We start from the raw sequence: 20,557 nt of genomic DNA, 5'->3' as shown, positions 1-20,557 counted from the left end.
ACACATACTTTTTATGTTACTAAGTCTCTAGTACCAGCCAGATATCACTTTTTCCATCTTCCTCCTGAGACTTCTGCCGAAGCATTGCTGCCATTGGTGCATCATAAATGAGCTTACAGTGCTTTCCTTACCCACAGCCCCTTCTGAGGCTAACTCGTGCTGAAGAACCAGGACTCGTGCTAAAAACCACATGATGTAGGCCCTCTGGCCAAACTGATTAGACTAGGGGACGCCGTGACCCAAGGACAGCTCACTCACAGGCTGGCAAGGGCCTTGTGATGTTGTCTAGTCTCAAAAAGTTCAGTCTAAACTGAGCCACTCAGATGTTCTGTTTTGGGAACTGCAACCAAGGAGTATGGAAAGATAAACCACAGAAGGGTGGTGTGGAGGCATGGCTACTAAGGACCGCATGAGCACAGGTACATTGGAAAGGCCACAGATCCCTACTTGCTGAGCTTCCTGGGCCTGCCTTGGAATCAACACCACACTGAAGTTTTGGCCTCTGAGATTCAGGCCTCCTTTGGTTACTTATCCTTTGGTTTCCCCTGAATTCTTAACATACGCTCTTACCTTCCTTCACTAGAACGAGCTTAAGTGAGTCTCAGCCCCTTGTAATCATAGGAGCTCAACCATCGGCCCTTAGATGCCTGGAGGAGCAAAAACAGGTGGGTGGTCAAGGGGTGTCAGGGTCAGTCACAGTTCCAGGCAGGAACATGGACTTCAGGCTCCCAACCTCGAGCTGCTTCAACTTCTGTACTAATGGACCAGTTTCACTTTTTGTTTTTTTTAAACAGACTTTATATTTTAGAGTAGTTTTAGGTTCACAGCAAAATTGAGCAGAAAGTACAGAGAGTTTTCATATAGCCCTGCCCCCACACATGCACAGCCCACTTTTTATTTAAAAAGAAAGATACATTATGAACAGAAAACCAGTATTAGAGATATCAAAAGGATAAATTTCACCTTGTTGAGTTGTTTTTCGTGTGAGTGTGATGAAAAGTTTTTAGAATTTATGACTAGTAGTTAGGGTGTCTGCCTCCATTATTAACCTCATTGCTTCTGTTTTCTTATACTTACTGAAAATCTACTCTGGGCCAGAGTTCCTGTGTGTTTCAATATGGGTCATGCTGACTTTTCTCCCAGCTCTGGGATCCTCTTCCCTCTTCAGCAGCAGCGAAGGACTCAGGTCCACTTATAGAAATCAACCACCAGGAATATGAGTTCTGCTGTTTCCCAGTTCAGACTTTCCTCCATGTGATGCCGTGAGGAAAGACAGGTAGAGTCACAGATAGTTGGTTTATTTAGGTTGGTTGTGTCTAGGCAGGTGGATGGAAAAAGAGACGTTTGCTATATCCAGGAAGTTAAACTCAGAGAGCCTGAGCACCCCCTTTTTACCTTTCTCCATATGATTTCAGCCTGTGTCTTCTGCGCAGACCCCACCCCAGCTCTTTCCTCTCTTGTGGTCACAAGGATATCAAAACTGCCCAGCCACTTCCTCTTTATTATGCCTGCATCTCCAAGTATCAGGCTGAGTGAGCCATGTTCTTGCTGACTGCGTCATGTTCTTGTAATTCTACTGATGTATTATATTTTGTTTCTACTAAAAGAATAAAATACAAAATATGCCCAATACGCATAGCCATATGCTCATATCTTTTTTTTTTTTTTATGCTCATAGCTTTTATCAAACAAGTATTTATTGAACACCTACTATGTGCCAGGTCCTTCCTGATCAGAGCTCCGGGGGTCTCTCTGATTTCCTCTCATTTCTTACTATAGTGATTCTAAGCTGCTCAGTATTCCTCACACAGATTTCATTCTGTTTCACATCTTTATGCCTTTATTCATGTTGTCTCCGTCTGGAACATGCTTTCCCCACTTGCCTGGCTAACTCCTATTCATCATTCTAGTCCCTATTCAGGTACTCCCTCCTTGGGGAAGCCCCTTGTGCTCCATTGCTTTGCCCAAGCAGAGTGAGGTTTGCCTCCTGGGCTCCGTGGCACCTACCCCACCACACTTACCACATCATAGTGACTGGATCTGTCTCCATCTCAACAGCAGACCCTTCAGAGGAAGGACAGTATCTTACTCATTTTTGTTTCTGCAGTTCTTAGAACAGTGCATGTAATAGAATATACACATAAATAAACACTTGTGGAACCAAACAAAATCCATCATGGTATAATGTCAAACAGAAAATCTTATAGGTTCTCTAGCCAATCCATGGCTGCATTAAACGATTATTTTTCATTGCTAGAGATCATTTACCCAAGTCTCCAGCAAGGGCATTCCTAGCATGTGTTGCAGCAATACCAATCATGAGGTAGAGACACACCATCTGGTTTTTAGTGCGTAAGGGCTGAGTGGGATTTTGGCGGTGTGGATAAATGTGCTTGAATCTAGTGCCAGTCCTGACCTCTGAATTTAGTCAGTGGACATGATTATGAAGACTTAATGCAACGAGTGTGTACAGTGTGGTCCAGCACACAATCAACCCTCCAGTACCCTGGATGGGTATAAGGGAAACCAAACATAATCCCAGCTGCCAGTGTAGATGCTGTATCCCAGGACCTAGACCTGCACGTGGTGTAGGGTCAGTACATGCTTGTTGAATGAATGCATACATTTGGATAAATGGATTTAATTGTATGCAAAAGAATCAATGGTTTGCACTTTGTAGCTCTGTAGAATTTGCTGCTGCTGGAGGCACAACTAAGGGTTGAAGCTAGGAGATGATGCTAAGGAAAAAGTTTTCTCTATTAGAGAAAAAAGGTGTGGGAAACCAAGTTGTGCAATAATGAAGTGGAATTTTAGTTGCCTCTTGATTTTGCTTTCTTCTGTGCGGCTGTATAATTTCTTACAGATCTGTTAGGTCTGAGAGAGAGAGAAAACACCAGAGGAAGCCAGAAAGAGCCTCGGGACTGCAGGGGACTCAGGGCATGCTGTTTTTAGTGTGTGTTTGGTCTGAGCTTGCTTTACAGTCTAGATGTATTACCCTTGGAGCTTTAAGTTTCTTTGTGAATGAGATGTTTGGACCAGATCATTTTTAAGCTCTCTTCTAATTCTGAACTTTCACAGTCTCAGTGGAGTTTGAAGTAGTTAGGGGTTTTCCTAAATTCTGCAGGTGTTTCCTGAGTGGGTTAAACACCTAATATAAATAGATCAAATTATAGATGACGTAATTGAGGTTCTTTGAGTTTTAGCCAATGACTCTGTAGTTATTTGACAAGCACATTTCCGTGGTGATTAGTATTTGGTTCTTATTTCTTCCTTCACACATGAAAAGTAAAACAGACATGCTGTAAAAAATTAGACGGATCAATTTTTTTCCAGTCATAATCACTAGAACCAACACTGTAATCGATGTAAAAAGACAGGCCTCATTTATATACAATTACAAATTTGAACAAAGTGGATAACTTTTTTTTAAAGACGTTTTTTAAAGAGCAGTGTAGTGTTCACAGCACAACTGAGGGGAAGGTTACAGAGATTTCCCATGTATCTCCTGCCTCACACAAGCAAAGGCCCCCTTGTTATCGGCGTCCCCCCACCGGAGTGTTATGTTTGTTACAATTGAGGAACCCTCACTGACAATTCATACTCACCCAAAGTGCATTCTTGGTGTTATACATTTTATGGATTTAGACAAATGTATAGACATGCAGCCATCATTATGGTATCATACAGAATTTTTTCACTGCCCTAAAAATATGTGCTCTGCCTATTCATCTGTCCCCTACCTTCACCCCTGGAAACCACTGATCTCTTCATTGTCTCTATAGTTTCACCTTTTCCAGAATGTCATATAGTTGGAATCATGCAGTGTGTAACCTTTACAGGTTCCTACATATCTTTTCACCGCTTGATAACTCATTTCTTTTTAGCATTGAATGTCTGGATGTACCACAGTTTATTTATCCATTCAGCTACCAAAGGACATCCTGGTTGCTTCCAAGTTTCGGCAGTTATGAATGACGCTCTGGGTGCAGGTGTTTGTGTGGACATAAGTTTTCAACTCCTTTGGGTTGAATCCCACCAAGGAGTGTGATTGTTGGATTATATGTAAGAGTATGTTTAGTTTTGTAAGAAACCACCAGACTGTCTTTCATAGTGGCTGCACTATTTTACATTCCCACCAGCAGTGAATGAGAGTTCCTCTTGTTCTACATCCTCGCCAATATTTGATGTTGTCAGTGTTCCAAATTTTGACCACGCAAATAGGTATATAGTGGTATCTCATTGATGTCTTAATTTGCATTCCCCTGATGATATATTATGTGGAGCATCTTTTCATATACTTATTTGCCATTTGTTTATGTCCTTTGGTGAGGTGTCTCTTAAGCTCTTTGGCCCATTTTTTAAATCAGGTTGGTTGTTTTCTTATTGTTGAGTTTTAAGAGTTTTTTTGTATGTATTTTGGACAATAGTCTTCTATCAGATATGTGTTTTGCAAATATTTTCTCCTAGTCTGTGACTTGTGTTCTCATTTTCTGGACGTTGTCTTTCACAGAGCAGAAGTTTTTTAATTTTAATGAAGTTCAACTTATCAATGATTTCTTTCATCAATCATGCCTTTGGTGTCATATCTAAAAAGGCATTGTCATATTCATGGTCATCTAGGTCTTCTCCTGTGTTATCTTCTAGGAATTGTATAGTTTTGCATTTTACATTTTAGGCGTATGATCCATTGAGTTAATTTTTCTGAAGGGTATAAGGTATGTGTCTGGATTCATTTTCTTTTTTCTTTTTCTTCATGTAGATGTCTTGTTATTCTAGCACCATTTATTGAAAAGACTATCTTTGCTCCCTTGTATTACCTTTGCTCCTTTGTCACAGGTCAGTTAACTCTATGTGGATCTATTTTTGGCCTCTCTATTCTGTTCCATTGATTTATATGCCTCTTCTTTCACCAATACCACACTGTCTTGATTACTGCAGCTTTACAGTACGTCATAAAGTCAGATGGGATCAGTCCTCCTACTTGGTTCTTCTTCAAGATTGTGCTGGCTCTTCTGGGTCTTCCTCTCCATAGAAGTTTTAGAATCAGCTTGTAGATATCCGTGAAATAACTTTCTGGGATTTTGCTTGGGATTGCAATGAATCCACAGATCAAGTTGGGAAGAACTGACATCTTGATAATACTGAGTCTTCCTGGTCATGAACGTGGAATATCTCTCTACTTATTTAGTTCTTACTTGATTTTATTCATCAGCATTTTGTAGTTTCCTCGTATAAATCTTGTGCATATTTTGTTAGATTTACACCTGTGTATTTCATTTTTGGTGGGTGCTAATGTAAATGGTACTGTTTTTAATTTCAAATTCCACTTGTTCATTGCTGGTGGTAATTTTTCATACAGTATGTTTAATATGTTATCCATAATCACGCATATATATATATATATATATATATATATATATATATATATATACACACATACCGTTCATTCATGTGCCAGCCACTGTTCTAGATGGTAGAGATGCAGCAGTGGGCAAAAATAGACGGGATGGAGCTTCCTGGGAGGAGAGCAGCAAATGTCATGTCTTAGCTGTGCTATAAGCGCCAAAGAGGGGAGGTTCATAGTGCTGTGAAGGCACACAGAGCCGCAGGAACTGATCATTCGGGGCTGCTTCTCTGAAAGAGTATAGGCCAAGCTGAGGTTTGAAAGAAGCCTAATTATTCATGAGGAGGGGAGAGGAGAGTTGCTAGCAGAGGGCATGGATTGCAAGAAGTCCTGTGGTGGGGCGAGTCCAGCACCTTTTGAGGAACTGAGAAAAGGCCAGTGGGTTTGGAGTACAAAACAATCAAGGGGGCAGTGTGATGAGAGATAAAGCTGGAAGGAGGGGCCGGCGACTTTGTAGGCCAAGGCTGAGCTAGGATGTCGGGGCGGGGTTGGGGTAGAGAAGACAGCCCATGGTTAGAACAGTCACTTTCAGAGACCTCTTTCCATAATTTTCACTTTCATCACAGTTGCCAACAGGGGGCTTTCAGAGCTCTCGCCTACAAGGAACGTTTATTTGTTTATTTATTTATTATCTTTTAAGGAGTGTGCGCACTAATGGGGAAGAGCAGAGATACAGCGTTCAAGGCAGGGCCAGGCCCACTATCCAGCTCTGGTCTCCCTTCCCCAGAGAGGTCCTCACAGAGTGTCACTCATTCATGACCGGGCAAAGGATAAATGTGCAGATGCCACAGCCTCCCAGCCTTTTTCACAGAGTGGAAATCATTAATGAAAACCTTTGACTGTCAAGCCACTATATTGTCTGGCTCTATAAATAGATATTGAACAAAAATAAAATCATAAAAATTATGCTGTTTTGCAACTTGCCCTTTTTCAATTAACAGTATCTTTCCATGGCATCACCTACCTTATCGTTTTTTAGTATTCCTTTGTATAGCTGTACCATAATCTGTTAACTATATATTACCAAGTTATATATATATATATATATATATATATATATATATATATATATATACACACACACACACCTTTGTGTCCTTTCTGAATTTTTACTTTTACAAACAACGATGCAGAACATTTTGGAAATAAAGTTGACCCCTGCACAGTTCAAATCCATGTTGTTCAGGGTCAACTGTAATTGTTTGTACTTTCGGTATCCATGGGAAAAATTCCTAGATATAGACTTTCTGAGTCAAGGATATGCATATTTTAAAATCTTTTGGTTTTATTATAAAATAATACTTATCAAAAATGTAAAATATAGAAATACATAAAGTACAAAATCAAGTCTGCCCTCCTCCCAGCTTGGTATGCATGCATCCCTGCAATATACATCTTACATTGTAAAAGAAAGGACCAAATTACACTCTAAAAAGCTTGTGCCTGTTTATCCTATCACCCATCCATGAAAATGCCCGATTTTCTACTTTTTTCCCTATGCATGTTATTATCAACCCTTTAAATCTTTTTAAATCCAATTTTTTTAAATTAAATTTATTGGGGTGACATTGGTTACTAAAATTACATAGGTTTCAAGTGTATATTTCTATGATACATCATCTATATATTGCATTGTGTGTTCACCACCCAGAGTCAGTTTGCCTTCCATCACCATATAATATACAAAATATTAAATTGTGTTTTTAAATGTGCGTTTCTTTAATTATTAGTGAGATTGAACATCTTCTTTTATGTTTTTGATTTTTGTTTCTTTTTTTAGTGGTGCTTCTATGAGTTGCCTGTTTTTTTCATTTGTTTGTTTTTTCACCTATTTTGCTACTGGACTGTTTACCTTTTTCTTATTAATTTGTAAGAGTTCTTTATACATTAAGAAAGTTAGTTTGTTACGATTTTTTTTTTTTTTTGGCCAATTTGTGTTTTGACTTTATTTATGATGTATTTTGCTACCCAGAAGTTTTTCATTTCCTTAAACATCTTTTAAGCCAGCCTTTCTTCTGAAAATAGGGCGTAGGTCAACTTTCATAGCTGCTTTTCCCAGCTGAAATTCAGCTACAAGGACACTTAAAGAAAGAGGAGCAGTGGATGAGATAAAGGAGCGGGCTGCAGCACAGGGGTCAGTGCTTCCATTCAGAAGCAGGCCAGCCAGGATCTTTTCCTCAGCCGACTGACCCAGCCTGCAAGCTGTCCTGCTCATTTGCCCTCTCAAACCTAGGTCATTACAGGGTCTCTCCTTTGCCCCCACCCCCGATATTAAACCAGGACTCTTGTTTCCAGGGCCAGAAATCTCCCCTCCAGCTTCCACCGCTCATGAGGCACTAGCAGCTGAACTGCCCGTCCAGCCCCTGCCTTTTGGTGAAGCTGACTCCCAGTCACTCGGATGCGAGCCTGATTTGCCTAATATGAATGGCATTTTGGAAGCAATTATGTGGGAATTAGGTAAATCTTATCTACAGACAGAATGTGAGTAGTAGCAGTATACACATGACTGGGGGGAGAACAACTAATTACAAGCAGAAGTTGTACATGGTCCACTTCCGATTATGATGAAAGAACTGCCGATTAGAACTAGGCCATTAGAAACATCTGGTCACTCATTACCCTACTGAAAAGCCTTTGATGAATCCCTATCTGCAGTATAAAGGCCAAACTGCCTAACATGGCCTGTGAGGTCTTTCATATCTTGGTCCTAACCAGTTTTTTTCAGCTGGCTAAACACTGTGCTAAGCTTTTTGATTCCACACATATTTATTGAGTACGTTTTACTTACCAGACATTGTTCTATAGGGTCTGGAATTAGTGGTCTAGATCCCTGCTCTTACATGGCTTTCAGGCTAACTGGGGAGACAGATGATCCCAAGTAAACAAAGCAATTTGTAGTGCGGCCAGGGAGGATGTTGCTGAGGAGACATGTAAACTGAGATCTGCAGAAGGAACTGGCGGCTGTAGGAAGATTTGGGGGATGAGTGGAGGATGCTCTAGGCAGAGAGCACAGTAACAGCCATGAAGTCAGCAAGAGTTTGGGGTATCCTGAGAACAACAGACCGCTGGCACAGCCAGAGCTCAGGGGAGGGACAATACTCCAGTCAGGTGACTAAACCCGAGGCAGGGCCGACTCACACAGTGCAAGATAGCATATAGTAAAGGAATTGAGATTAAACACAGTGGGGGGCTTCAATCTGTGGTTGTGGTGGGTAGGGGGTGATGACACTATGATGTAATGGTCTTTAAACTTCATCTCATTGATCTGCATAACAACTTTCTGACATAGGTATTATAAATAACCAGTTTTATGATTGAGGGCCTTGAGGAAGGAGGTTGGGTAGTTTGCTCAAGGTCGTACAACTGGAAAGTATTGGAGCCACTGGATCTGTCTGATTCCAGAGCTCGTGCTCTTAACCTTGACTTTCAATTATATACTAGCTTTATTTTGTGACTGAGAACATTGAAATTCAGAGAGATTAAAAAATAAGCTAGAATGAGTAAGAGGATGTGAGGCACTGTTAAAAAAAATTGACTTCAATCTGGGAGGATAATGAATGAGCTTCTTATCTGGTGGAATCTCAGAAAGCTATGAAGCACATGAAGAGGGCAACCTGGACTTATTCACCATATCAATAAGAACTCAGGAGCATCTCTTGAAGATTCAAAGAAGTAATTACACGTCAAATAAAAGGAAGTGATTTTTAAGCAGTGGGTAGTAAACAGAAGAAGCCGATTATCCCACGTACAGATTGAAAAGAAAATAAATTTAGAGCAGCTTTTCTGAAGGCTGTAGAGTGAGCTAGCAAAACAGAACCTATTTTGTATGAAGCACACTAAAATACCAATGAAATTGTCTGTAATGGAAGCTTAAATAACTAAGAAAATTAGGGAAGAATGAGTAAGAGGAAACTAACTCTATGTATAATAAAAAAACATGAAAGCAATTTTAGGTGTGATAATTTTGCAATATTTAAAAATTTTAGTTTTTTATGTATTAAGAAGTACATAAACTCATGTTTTTTTGGGTTTTTTGTTTTGTTTTTTTAAGTGAGAAGCCACTATAGAGGGATAGAAGGAAATAATATCTTTCCTCAGTCATACAGACAGAATGGCATTCTTATTTCCAGGGAAATCCATTTGGTCTGCTAGAAAAGGATGTTGCGGTCAGTGTCAGGACACTAGCTTGACATCTGAGGAAAAAGCTGAGGCATAAGTTCTTTCAGAACCCCTGCTTGTTTGTGCTGTATCTATCTTTCAAAATATTCTCTCAGCATATACATGGGAGTAACTCTTGCTCAAATGTCCTTTATTTCATGAACTATGAGATTTTTACAACCTAAAATAGAGTGACAGTTGATTTTGATTTTTCTGTTATAACCCTCCCCCACCCGCCATTGTCCTATCAGATCCTCTCATTCCTATTGAGAACCCCCAACCAACCAATTCAAATGATCTTTATCAATTCAGTAATACCATTTAGCACCTAAGGCTGTCACAATTAAGGAAAGAAGAGTACACTCTTGGTCTTTCTAGAAGTTTGGGAATTGTTGAGCCAGAGTTTCATAGCCTCAATATCTAATTATTTCTGCTTCTTGGTTCTCTAGCAATTGTCTTACCAGGATCAAGGTGCAAGCGTGACGAGCAGCTGTCTTGGGTCCAGCACCACTTCTGTTGTTCTCCTCTTCCTTTGGAGTAACTCTGGGGTCACCTGCTTCCTTGGTACTCATTGTGCCTTCAATATATCAAATGAACACTGCAACCTTATGTTATTAGCTTAACCTGCTATATATGCATTTAAAAATATTAATGCTACAAAGTAGAAATTGTGGGTTTTTCTCAAACAGTTTTTATAAGGATTCTGTTGATCAAAAGTCTACCCAAGCCATGGTCAGAGGGATAGTTAGCACATCCGATGTAAACATGAATATGTTTTACTAACCTTGAGGCTCTTCATGTTTCTCCATATTCTGTTCATTATCCTTAAAGTAACCTCCTATTGAGAAATGCTATTTCTTTGGGGCAAGCCAGGCTTGTATTTTTAAGCGTGGACGACCAAGGTACTGCTTTTCCCTCATGCTTGTATTTGGTAGCTTAATTACATTATGTTCAGTTCTCTTCTTTGTCTTCTGCCATGACGGGCTTTCTGTTTTAGCATAGTATTCCTTCACATTTCAAGTCCATGGGAGCTCTGTGGCTCCTAAAGACTAATCCATTGAACTATCCACTCACTCAACAGACATCTCTTGAGCATCTACTCTGCTAAGCACTGAGCCAGGTGTGGGGTTATGCCAATGGCTAAATCAGATCTTGTCCTCAAGATGTCACAGTCTAGTTAAAGAGCTAGGCCTGTGAGCAGATAATACTAACGGAATGTGGCATGTGAATAGAGAGAAAAACCAGGTATTATGGAAGATCCAAACAGGAGCCCCTACCTACACTTGGGGGTCAAGGAAGGCTTCCTGGAGGTTTTAACACTAAACTGAGTTGTTCAATAAGTTGTTCTATTTTTTGAATTCTGCTTTATTCAAGAAAGGTTGTACCTGTCTTTTAGACAAAAGCTTAAAAAGTAGAAAAAAAGAGAAGGCAAAAAATGCAGAGACAAAATAGAGTCAGAGAAGAGGCTAAGCGAATGTGTACAATGATGATCTGCTGTATTCACCAATTCTGACAAGCACATTAGGAATGCATCTTTTATCATTGGTGGTATCTTAGATTTGATGAAACAGGACATTCATTTATTTAGTAGGTAGTCGTTGGGCACCTATTATAGATCAGACACTATGTTTAGCCCTAGGCATCAGTTTTGAGCAAGATAGGCATAAGTCTTTGTCCTCATGGCCTTTATAGTAAGAAAAGTACAGGATTATGTGAGAAAGCGTAACAGAGGGGCTTTATTTAGATGGACAGCTCAGGGAGGATCTTTCCAAATAACAGATATTCAAAGCTGAGATGTGAAAGGTAAGTGGAAATAGTAACACTACCAGTGAGGCTACGGGTTCTAGGCCGAGAGAAAGTATGAGAGAGGTCTTGAGGTTTGAGGTAGCATGGATTGTTTCAGTAGTCTAAGGAAAACCAGTGCAGAGGCCCGTAGTGGGATGGAGATAGGGGCTGAGCAGCAGGGGTAGTGGGCAATGTTGTGCGATGAGGCTGGGTGTGCGAGACTTTCTGGAGGCAGATGCCAAGTGATGCAAGGCTCTAGGAGGTTATGTGAATGTTTTATTTCAAGTTACTAAGGGTTTTAAGCAAGGGGAAAACATCATCAGATTTTTTTTTTCCCATTTCAAAAAGAACGTTCCGGCTGCTGAATGGAGAATGAGGGAGGAAACTTGATATAGAGCTATTTCAAGCATCAAGGTGAGAGATGATGGTGTTAGGATTTGGGGGGTGGCCATGGAGGTTGAGGGAGGTGGACCAAAGTTGCCATATATTGGAGGTAGGACTTCGTGATGGATTTGATAGGAGTCCAGGAGAGAATGAAGCTCATGATCAGTTTTCTCCCAAGAGCTGGGTCGAGTATGCCTATTACTGACATGGGGTTACTGCTGGAAGGACAGATTTCAAAGGCAGTGGAAGGAGAGTTCTGTTTGGGACTTAAATTTAAGATGTGTATGAGACACCTAAATAGAGATCTTAGATAGTTATGTGAGTCTGTGGCTCTGGAGTTGAATAAAAAGGTCTGGGCCAGGGAGAAATTTGAGAAAAAATGGTATTTAAACTCATGAGGGTGGGATACAGTGTTGATATAAAAATCACAATAGTGATCTCTAATGATAATGATAACGTTAATATTAACGAGGATGGCTAATATGTATTGTGTGCTTTCTATGTGCTGAGCACTGTTCTGAGGACTTTATGTATATTAACTAGTTTAATCCACATACTAACTCAATGTTGTAGATATTATTATTACTCTCATTGTAGATGAGGCGCAGGAAATCCACAGAGCAGGTAAACAACAAAGCCCAGACATTCTGTTCCTAAAGCCTGAACTCTTAATATTACATTAGAAGAGAGAAGGCAATTCCAACATTTAGAGGTCGGATAGAGAAGGTGGACACGGCGCAAGAAACAGAAAAGGAGTGATTTGAGGGGTAAGAGGGAACCGTGAGAATGGAGTGTCTCAGAAGCCAAGGAGAGTATTCCAGATAGGTCGTTAAGCTCAGTGATCAAATGCTGCTGAAAGGCGGGCTCTGAAAGGACACGTAGGCATTAAATGGGCGACGGGGATGGGGAAAGGGTGTGCCAGGCTTGGGGAGAATGTGAGTAAGAGAGGGAGATAAGGAGGAACCAGTTGTTATTTGCAGTTGTTAGAGAGCCAAGTGCAAGCCACGAATGGTGAGAGATGAGACTGGAAAAATTGGCAGGGGCCAGATCACGAGAGACCTGTAATGTGCCCTAAGTTTGCACCAGGCCATGATCTCAGCCAGAACTGTCTGTCCCCAAAGTTGGGAGCAAAACAAAGGGAACCACCTGTTACAAATGAGAGGAGCCACGTACTGGTGCCTGCTTATCTATGTTGTCTCATATAATGGATATATTCTCTGATTTCTTCAAAATTTATGATGTTGAACCATTTTATTTCAGATTTAAAAATTATCCGTGATTTCCTTAACACCAAATCATTTATCAGAGTGATAGGTATTCTGCACCAGAGGAAGATATCTATAGCAGAAGTCTGGACATATTTAACATAACCCTTTTTTATACTTCTGTCTAAACTCTTCAATGGAATATGTGTTGAAAATGGTAGGAAAGTGTTGAAAATGGTGGGAAAGCGTGAGTTGTTTTCTTAATTGGGCAACTTTGGTCACAGTCAGGAGAAAGTGATTCTTTGGGACTATGTTTGTTTTATTCTTCCTTAGACGGTACATCCTAAGCGTTTTGAAGTCAGATCGCCCTGAGTTTGAACCCTGCTTCTGTCATTTATTAGCTGAGTGACTTTGGGGCCAGTTGTTTAACCTCTCTTAGATTGTTTGTTGAGCGAGGGACTATAACAATTATAAAGAATATTGCAAAATTAAGTAAAGGAAAGTTAGGAGCATTCTCCATCCCAATCAAACAAAAAGTTTTCTGATGAAAATGATCAACATGATTCCTTTTTTTGTTGGTGATTCTGTTTTACTTTTGATTATTTTATTTACATAGAATTTTGTAATTTACCCTCAAGTACCCACTAGCTAATTGTAGACAGAAATAGTAATTTTTCTTGATGTGCATATTAAGACTGTGCTTATAAAGTGAGACCTAGTTCCAAAAATAATCTATAGGAATATTACAGAACTGCAGTATCTAAAAATATTCATTACAAAGCTCTGCCATCTCACATAAAATTCTAGAGAAATAAGGTTATTTAAGTTTTGCTCCTCGATGGTGACAAAACATAAAGTTCTTCATGAATTTAACATAATTTTCGTGTCTGCTGGAAGCTGACTTGAACTTTACTTTTAAATCATGTGCATGCGGGGTAACTTCAAGAGTTACAAAGAAATTAAAAATCTTAAATTTACCCTATCACTTTGTTTGTTTATAGAAGTAAATGAACCCAAAATCATTCCTTTATTAAAATTTTAGTCCTTGTCATCCTCAGATTATTTTTTGCTGTTATTCCCTAAGCTCGTTTCTGTGGTCAGAGCCAATTGGAACACTGCAGGATGGATGCCAGGCTGATTACAGTGGCTTTGACACATTGTCTTAGATGAGACACCGACCAGTGAAATAGCTGTGTTCATTATGATACCAAGAGGAACATTTTTGGAGTTGGGGAAGGGAGTTTCTTCTTCATGAAATTTGCTGTTTTAACTAGGGGGAAGTGTGGTAGAGTGGAGAGAGTATTTGGCTTTTAGAGTAGCCATAGATTTAACCCCAGTTCTACCACTTTTTAGGTCGAAGCCTCAATATCTGTTAAAATGGGTTAGTAATAGGGCTATGGTGATGATGGAGTGGAATTATATATGTAAACTACCTAGGTCTCTACTGACACAGGGAAAGTGCTCAGTAAATGTTAGCTCTCATTCCCCACGACCTTTGTCAAGTTCCATGAGGCAGGTTGGTGTGTGTCATTTGCTCAGCAGTAGCACGCAGCAGGGGCATAAGACACGTCCACTCTTCACCATCCCTACCCAGAATGCACCGTGTGTTCACCCCATCTCTTCTTTTCTCTTTGCTCCCATTTTAGTGTGATCCCTTACCCTGCTTTGACTCCCTGACTTCCTTTCTTTCCATCTATTCCCCCCTTTGCTGCTCCAGGAGATGACTGGTGAGAGATGGTCACAACACTTTGGCCTTTGAAGCGAGGCATTCTGGTGGGGTTGGGAGTGGGGCTGTCTGTTCTAGAAGGGAGGGATAATAACACATGAATCGTGAAGGGATTGAAGTATGGTTTGTGTGTGGGGGAGAGGAAAGGATGTTTTGTTACTTGCTCTACCCACTAAGTTCCTGGCTCTTTTTCTTTCTGTCATACCAAGATTTCCAACATAACTTAGCGGTCTAGTGTTGATTATATCTTTCTCTATTTCTAGGAATTATAGACCTTTTCAGAAGATTCTGAGAGCCTCTTGCCAATACGGGTTTTAGTCTGCCCTCTTAGAGTGTAATAACTGAGGCCAAGAATATTCATATAAAAAAACTTAATTAAGAAATTATCCTAGGCAGGCCCTATGCTAAGTGCTGAAGAGACCACGATGAAGAAGATGCACCTCCTCTCAAGGAGCTCACGGTCTCGGGGGGGAGATAGGTACACAAAGTCATCATTCAGTGGGGTAAGGATTCTAGCGGAAGATTATAGGAGGTAATGGGGACGTTGAGAATGGAGTGCCAAATGACGGTGATAAGTCAGGAAAGCCTTCTTAGGGGAGCTGGTACTTTTACACCGGTATGAAGGAGAGATAGGAGTCTGCTGGCTGGAAAAACAGAGGGATTGTGTCTCAGGTGGAGGAAATAGCTAAACCAAAGGCACACAAGTGTGAGACAGCAGGGCTTTTTCAGGGTACAGCAAACCCATAGTTTGGTAGGACTGGAGAATAATAGTGGTGAGTAAAAATGGATGGAAGAATGAAATGTTTAAGAACATATTCCATTGAGGAGTTTCAATATAAGTAATGTTCTATTTCTGAGCCTAAGTGGTGGGTGCATGGAAGTTCATTACATCATTCTTTCATTCAACAAATAGTGTGTGTGTGTGTGTGTGTGTGTAATAATTCTGGAAAGCCCTTTATGTGCTTTAGAGTAGTAGTTTCTGAATTTTTTACATCAAAAACATACCAGGAGGGTTATTTGAATAACTTAGTAACCACATGGAGTACCGATGTTAATGTCAGGATTCAGAGGAGGGGGTATTGATGATTCAGGATTTCTCTCCTGCTTCAGTTTGTAGCCTAGAGGGATAGTTTATGTTATAGGCTTGTTTGAATTGTCACATAAAACTTTCATTTTTGCGAATATTCGCAATGAGATATCAAAAAAACAACCCAAGGCGGATTCCATGTTGCCACGCTGCTTGTGTTGTAATGGGGGAGCTGGAAAAGGTGTGCACATGTGCTGTAAGTAAAGCGTCATGAATATGGGAGTTTGGGGAAGGAGCGAGAAGCCCATGGGCCCGTCGTGTGGGACTCGGGGACCGCTCACTTATTCCTTAAGTGTTGTCAGTCTTGTTCTCGAGGCGCCTGAAACATCAGAAACAGCTGCTCTCGGTGCCCACATCTCAGCACACCTGGACTGACAACATTCAAGTTAGCAAAACTTCCAGTGAGTTATCAGCACTAATCACGGACCTCTTGAGTGTTGTCATTGTGGTAGGACACAAAAAGAAAGATAACTGGTGTCCCCTTAAGGGCGCAGGGATGGGTGTACCCGCTGGGAAGGTGTGAGGCCCTGAGAGCCTAGCCGGCACTGGTTAGTGCCCCTTTCTGGCGAGTCCTATGCAAGCAGGTCCCGAGAACCTGCCTTTCCGGTGCTCGTCCATTAGACTCTGTCAGAATTACCTCATCTCCGCCCCGCGGACGGACCTCGTTCATTACATTGTACTGCAGAACGATAGATGGTTTTTATTTTCCTTGCAAGCTGTAATATTATGTAACTTAACTCTGTGCAAACATTGTTCTCTCAGGTTTTGACTTGTAAAATTAAGCCCATCTTCATTTTGTCCCTACTGTCTTTCTAATCAGGTATTCCTTTGAATTGTCATAAATCTTTGATACATGTTTACATTTTAATGTTATCTACTTTAAGCCTTTTTCCTTTTTTCTTCATCTCCTACAGTTAGTCAGTTAGTTAGTTTGTTTTTTGGCTTTAGTGACAGTACCTCATATCCCAAATCTTTGTTTTCCCTTCTCCTACCACTTCCTACATCCGTGTTTACTCTTTCGTTGCTACTACTTCAGGAATCTCTCTTCTCTCTGACTCCTCCCACTTCTCAACTGTGCTTTGTGGCTTCAGGAAAATCCTGCGGTAGGCCTGTGAAGTTTGCCTTTGCTACCTCTCATCCCAGTTCTCCCATGTTTCCCCTTCCCTTGCCCTACCTCTTCTTAAATAAAATCAACAAATGTGCTGCCCACCAACTGTGGGCAAGGAACTTGACCAACCTTAGAGAGGTTTCAGATGGGTTAAGGATATACAGCCTAGTGTGGGAGGTCAATAGACCCATACATAACTCAAACAAGGTCTGAGGTATCATGAGTGAGATATTTGAGGTGCTCACAAGATAACGAGGGACAAAACTGGAGCAGTGTGAAGGGAAAAGGGAATGAGGAGCATTGCTTGAAAGCCCACCCTCCACCAGCTAAGAGTGAGTTACGTGACCTCCTTCCCTCCCTTGTCTTGCTGGAAGTTCTGTCCAGTCTGATTCACTTTGGCCAGGGCTATCGTTTGCTAACAGCTTCTGTTTCACCAGGAAGCCCCAGAGCAGACTTATGGGTATGTGTGTCCACCCCTGTTTCTGATTCCTGCCTGACTCTTGCTTCCATGTCCCATTTCTGGATTTCCCATGTGATCTTAGGGCCTTGTCTTTCTTCCTGCACTCTGCACTGGATGTGGCTAGACTAGTTTAGTCCTATTCCCAGTACTGCCAAGTATATTTTCATAGGGAGCCTAGGAGAAGAGTGGAAAGAAGGGTTGGAAGTGACAGAGGCAATAGGAAGGGGCATTGTCAGGTTGAGATTCTCCCAGGTTTCAGCAACTAAGGTATACATACCTCCCAAATTGACCCAGTTCTGCTAGAGTTGTTTCTGCAGTCACCATTAAATATGGAAAGGAGCCATAAAAGGACAATGGTAGGAATAGACTGATTTCTGACCTATTTCTCCTTGGATACTTTACCAAGAAACAAAGTTAGGATAAAGGGGAAGTTGGTTAACAGGGTGATGTTTGGTATTTAACTATCTTTTCTCTGCCAAGTGTCAGGGCCTTAACCTCCCTCTGCTATCTGTTGCCGACACCCAGCTTTTGGGAATCTAGCCTTTGGCAAAGTATCTGCTCATTCCTGTGTCTAAATATTTGTGAAAATCAGAGCTGTTGACAAAGAACACAAAGGCCCTTCTCTCTAGATTTAGTTAAAATCTCCTCTTGTTTAGAGCGGGTCAGGCATGTTTCTACACACTCACTTGGACCCATTTCGCTTTTTTGTGCTTTCATTGGTCAGGATAGTAGGTCATTTCATGATTCTGAATCTCACATATTACGTAGCTTGTCTAGAGCCAGTAAATTTTTCCAGAGAAATTACAGAAATACTGGCTTTCTAAAGTGAGCTTCAGGGCAGGAGCAGTTGGTACACAGAAATGTTTATTGAGTGAGTAAGATTTTAGTAATGTGTACAGATATCACAGTGTATGGACTGCGTCACTGGGGAGAAAGTTATCAAACAAATTTCAGTAACGTATTTGACAGAACATTAGCAATCACTTCTTACGGGAAAAACACTTAGTAACAGTTATGCTTATGTATGGGTTTATGCTTTTCATGAGGTTTCTAAGTGTACGAGCCCTTGAGCTAAACTAGATGAGTACCGCTGTCATCCTCATTTTACAGATTCTTGAAATACAAGCTAAATGGCCAATATGGTAGTCCTGGCATTAGAACCCATAACCGAGTTCAGTATTCTTTCCTCTGCCAACTGCTGGGACTTACAGCAGTCTGTGATACATGAGTCTGTGATAATAAGAGAAAAATAAAGCAATGGGTGAGTTTGTTTTACCATACTATTTAATTCAATTTAAGGAGATGCCTTTTATTCTGAGATTCTTTCAACAAATCCTAAGTGCCCAGCTGTGTACCAGGTACACAGGCACTGTATACTGTATTGAACAAGACAGACATGGAGCTTATGTTCTAATGAAGGAAGAGAAATAATAAATAAGTAAACAAGCAATAACACAACAGTAAATAAGTTCAGGTAGTAATAAGAGCTCTGAAGAAAAGGAAGTTGAGAAAGGCCGGTGGTGGTGGTATTTTCATATGTGATATATTCCTGAAAATGGACGAGGTTTAAGTGTACCTGTGTTTTAAAGGGAGACTCGTTCCTGAGGAATCTAAGAAGTCATAGAACATCTCTTCAACATGGTGTTTGGAGTATTCATTCATGTTAATATATTTTGTTATTTTTCTTCAACATTGACTGGAAGTCCAAAATTGGCTTAGGACCAGAGTGTCTAGTTGAGGCTAAAGATTTGCTGCTTCAGGAACCCTTGGTGGTTACCATACTTCTTTCATGATATTGAAGCTACAAGAACCAACTTTATTGCTGACCAAATATACCATTTTTACTCATCTTTATAAAATAATGAGGCAAAGTACTAGACAATAATACTTTCTCAATTTTCTTTTATTAGCAACAGAACTACCTTTAAAGAAACTTCCAGATGCCTAGTATGTAAACCAGCTGTGAAGCCACCTGCTTGCTTTCCTCTTCTCCACACCATAATGGCCCCTGAGGAGTACCTGAGAAATTACTAAGGATTGCAGAGCATAGAATGAAAAACCACAATAAAAAATTCAGATTGTAAATCCTTCCATGAAAGGATAGCTGTGCTACTGAAACTGGCAGAGCTGCCACACCAGTCATTCAAAACCATGTTTTGAAATCCATGAAAGTCTACATTTATATGCACATTTTAACCTCATTTACATTTTCAGGTAGCGTTTACTGTATAAAGCAAAGTCATACTTTCACTGTAGCTATTTCTTCCTCATACTTTTTGTGATATAGTTGACATACAACATTGTCTAAGTTTAAGGTGTACCTCATAGTGATTTGACTTGCATATATTGTGAAATTATTACACAATGCGGAGCATACTTTTTATATAATGTGGGCATGATGGTACTACTTCTGGGGCTAAAATTTTTCACCTATTAATTTAAAAATTAAATTTCATATTGGCCAAGGTTTATTTTTCATAAATTATTTAATTACAAATAAATCCATGATATGTTTTCTATATGATTAAAAAGTAATTGGTTTGCTCATTTAAAAATTTTTTCTTCTTCTCATCTTCTAGTTTGCCAGAGTTTGGATACCTGATCCCGAAGAAGTTTGGAAGTCAGCAGAGCTGCTCAAAGATTATAAGCCAGGAGATAAAGTCCTCTTGCTTCACCTTGAGGAAGGAAAGGTAAAAATTTTGCTTTTGTTTGTTATCATTAGCATAAAGTGAAGGGAATTCAAAATAGTAACTTTGCTGTGACGTAATTGACTTCAGTTGGAGGTTAATATTTTTACTCACTGACTGATAAAAATGGCAAAAATCCATGAATTTATTATGAGTAGGTTTAGATTCACATCTAATCCTCCCAGATATGCCTGTTTATTTGTATTTTGTTTAGGCTACCAAGAATGTTTTCATATTAACTAAGAAAACATTCAAGAAGCCAGTCTGAGATTTGATATTTGCTGGAACTAATCACTTGAGAAATATTTACTGAGAAGTTATCATATATAAGCACTTGGTTAATGACCAGAAAAGCTGAAAATCAGTTGTGTCTCTATACTTGCCTGTTTGCATTCACTGCACTAGTGGACTTGGCTTAATTCCGCCTATTTTAATCTCTACACTGCATTTGACAGGGCATGTCACACTTTTTTCTTAAAAACCTCTGTGACATTAATTTCCTTTAAACAACTTAGTCTAGCTAGGGAAATTAGATATAAATACATGAAACATT

The 20,557-nt window shown here is 40.1% G+C and overlaps 1 protein-coding gene across 1 annotated transcript in view; it reads left to right on the top strand.

Moving 5' to 3' along the window:
• Window positions 1–20,557, top strand: part of MYO5A (myosin VA) — a 158,963-nt gene that overhangs the window by 33,445 nt on the left and 104,961 nt on the right. Inside the window, exon 2 of the mRNA XM_074327734.2 lies at window positions 19,897–20,007. Coding sequence (XP_074183835.2) covers window positions 19,897–20,007 — 111 coding nt within the window. The remainder of the gene's footprint in view (window positions 1–19,896; window positions 20,008–20,557) is intronic.

Source organism: Rhinolophus sinicus, chromosome 3 (genome assembly GCF_057876585.1).
Source record: "Rhinolophus sinicus isolate RSI-liver-muscle chromosome 3, RSI-T2T, whole genome shotgun sequence".
NCBI classification, from domain to species: Eukaryota; Metazoa; Chordata; class Mammalia; order Chiroptera; family Rhinolophidae; genus Rhinolophus; species Rhinolophus sinicus.
Note: the sequence above shows the minus strand (reverse complement) of the source record. Positions and strands in the feature narration are given on the sequence as shown.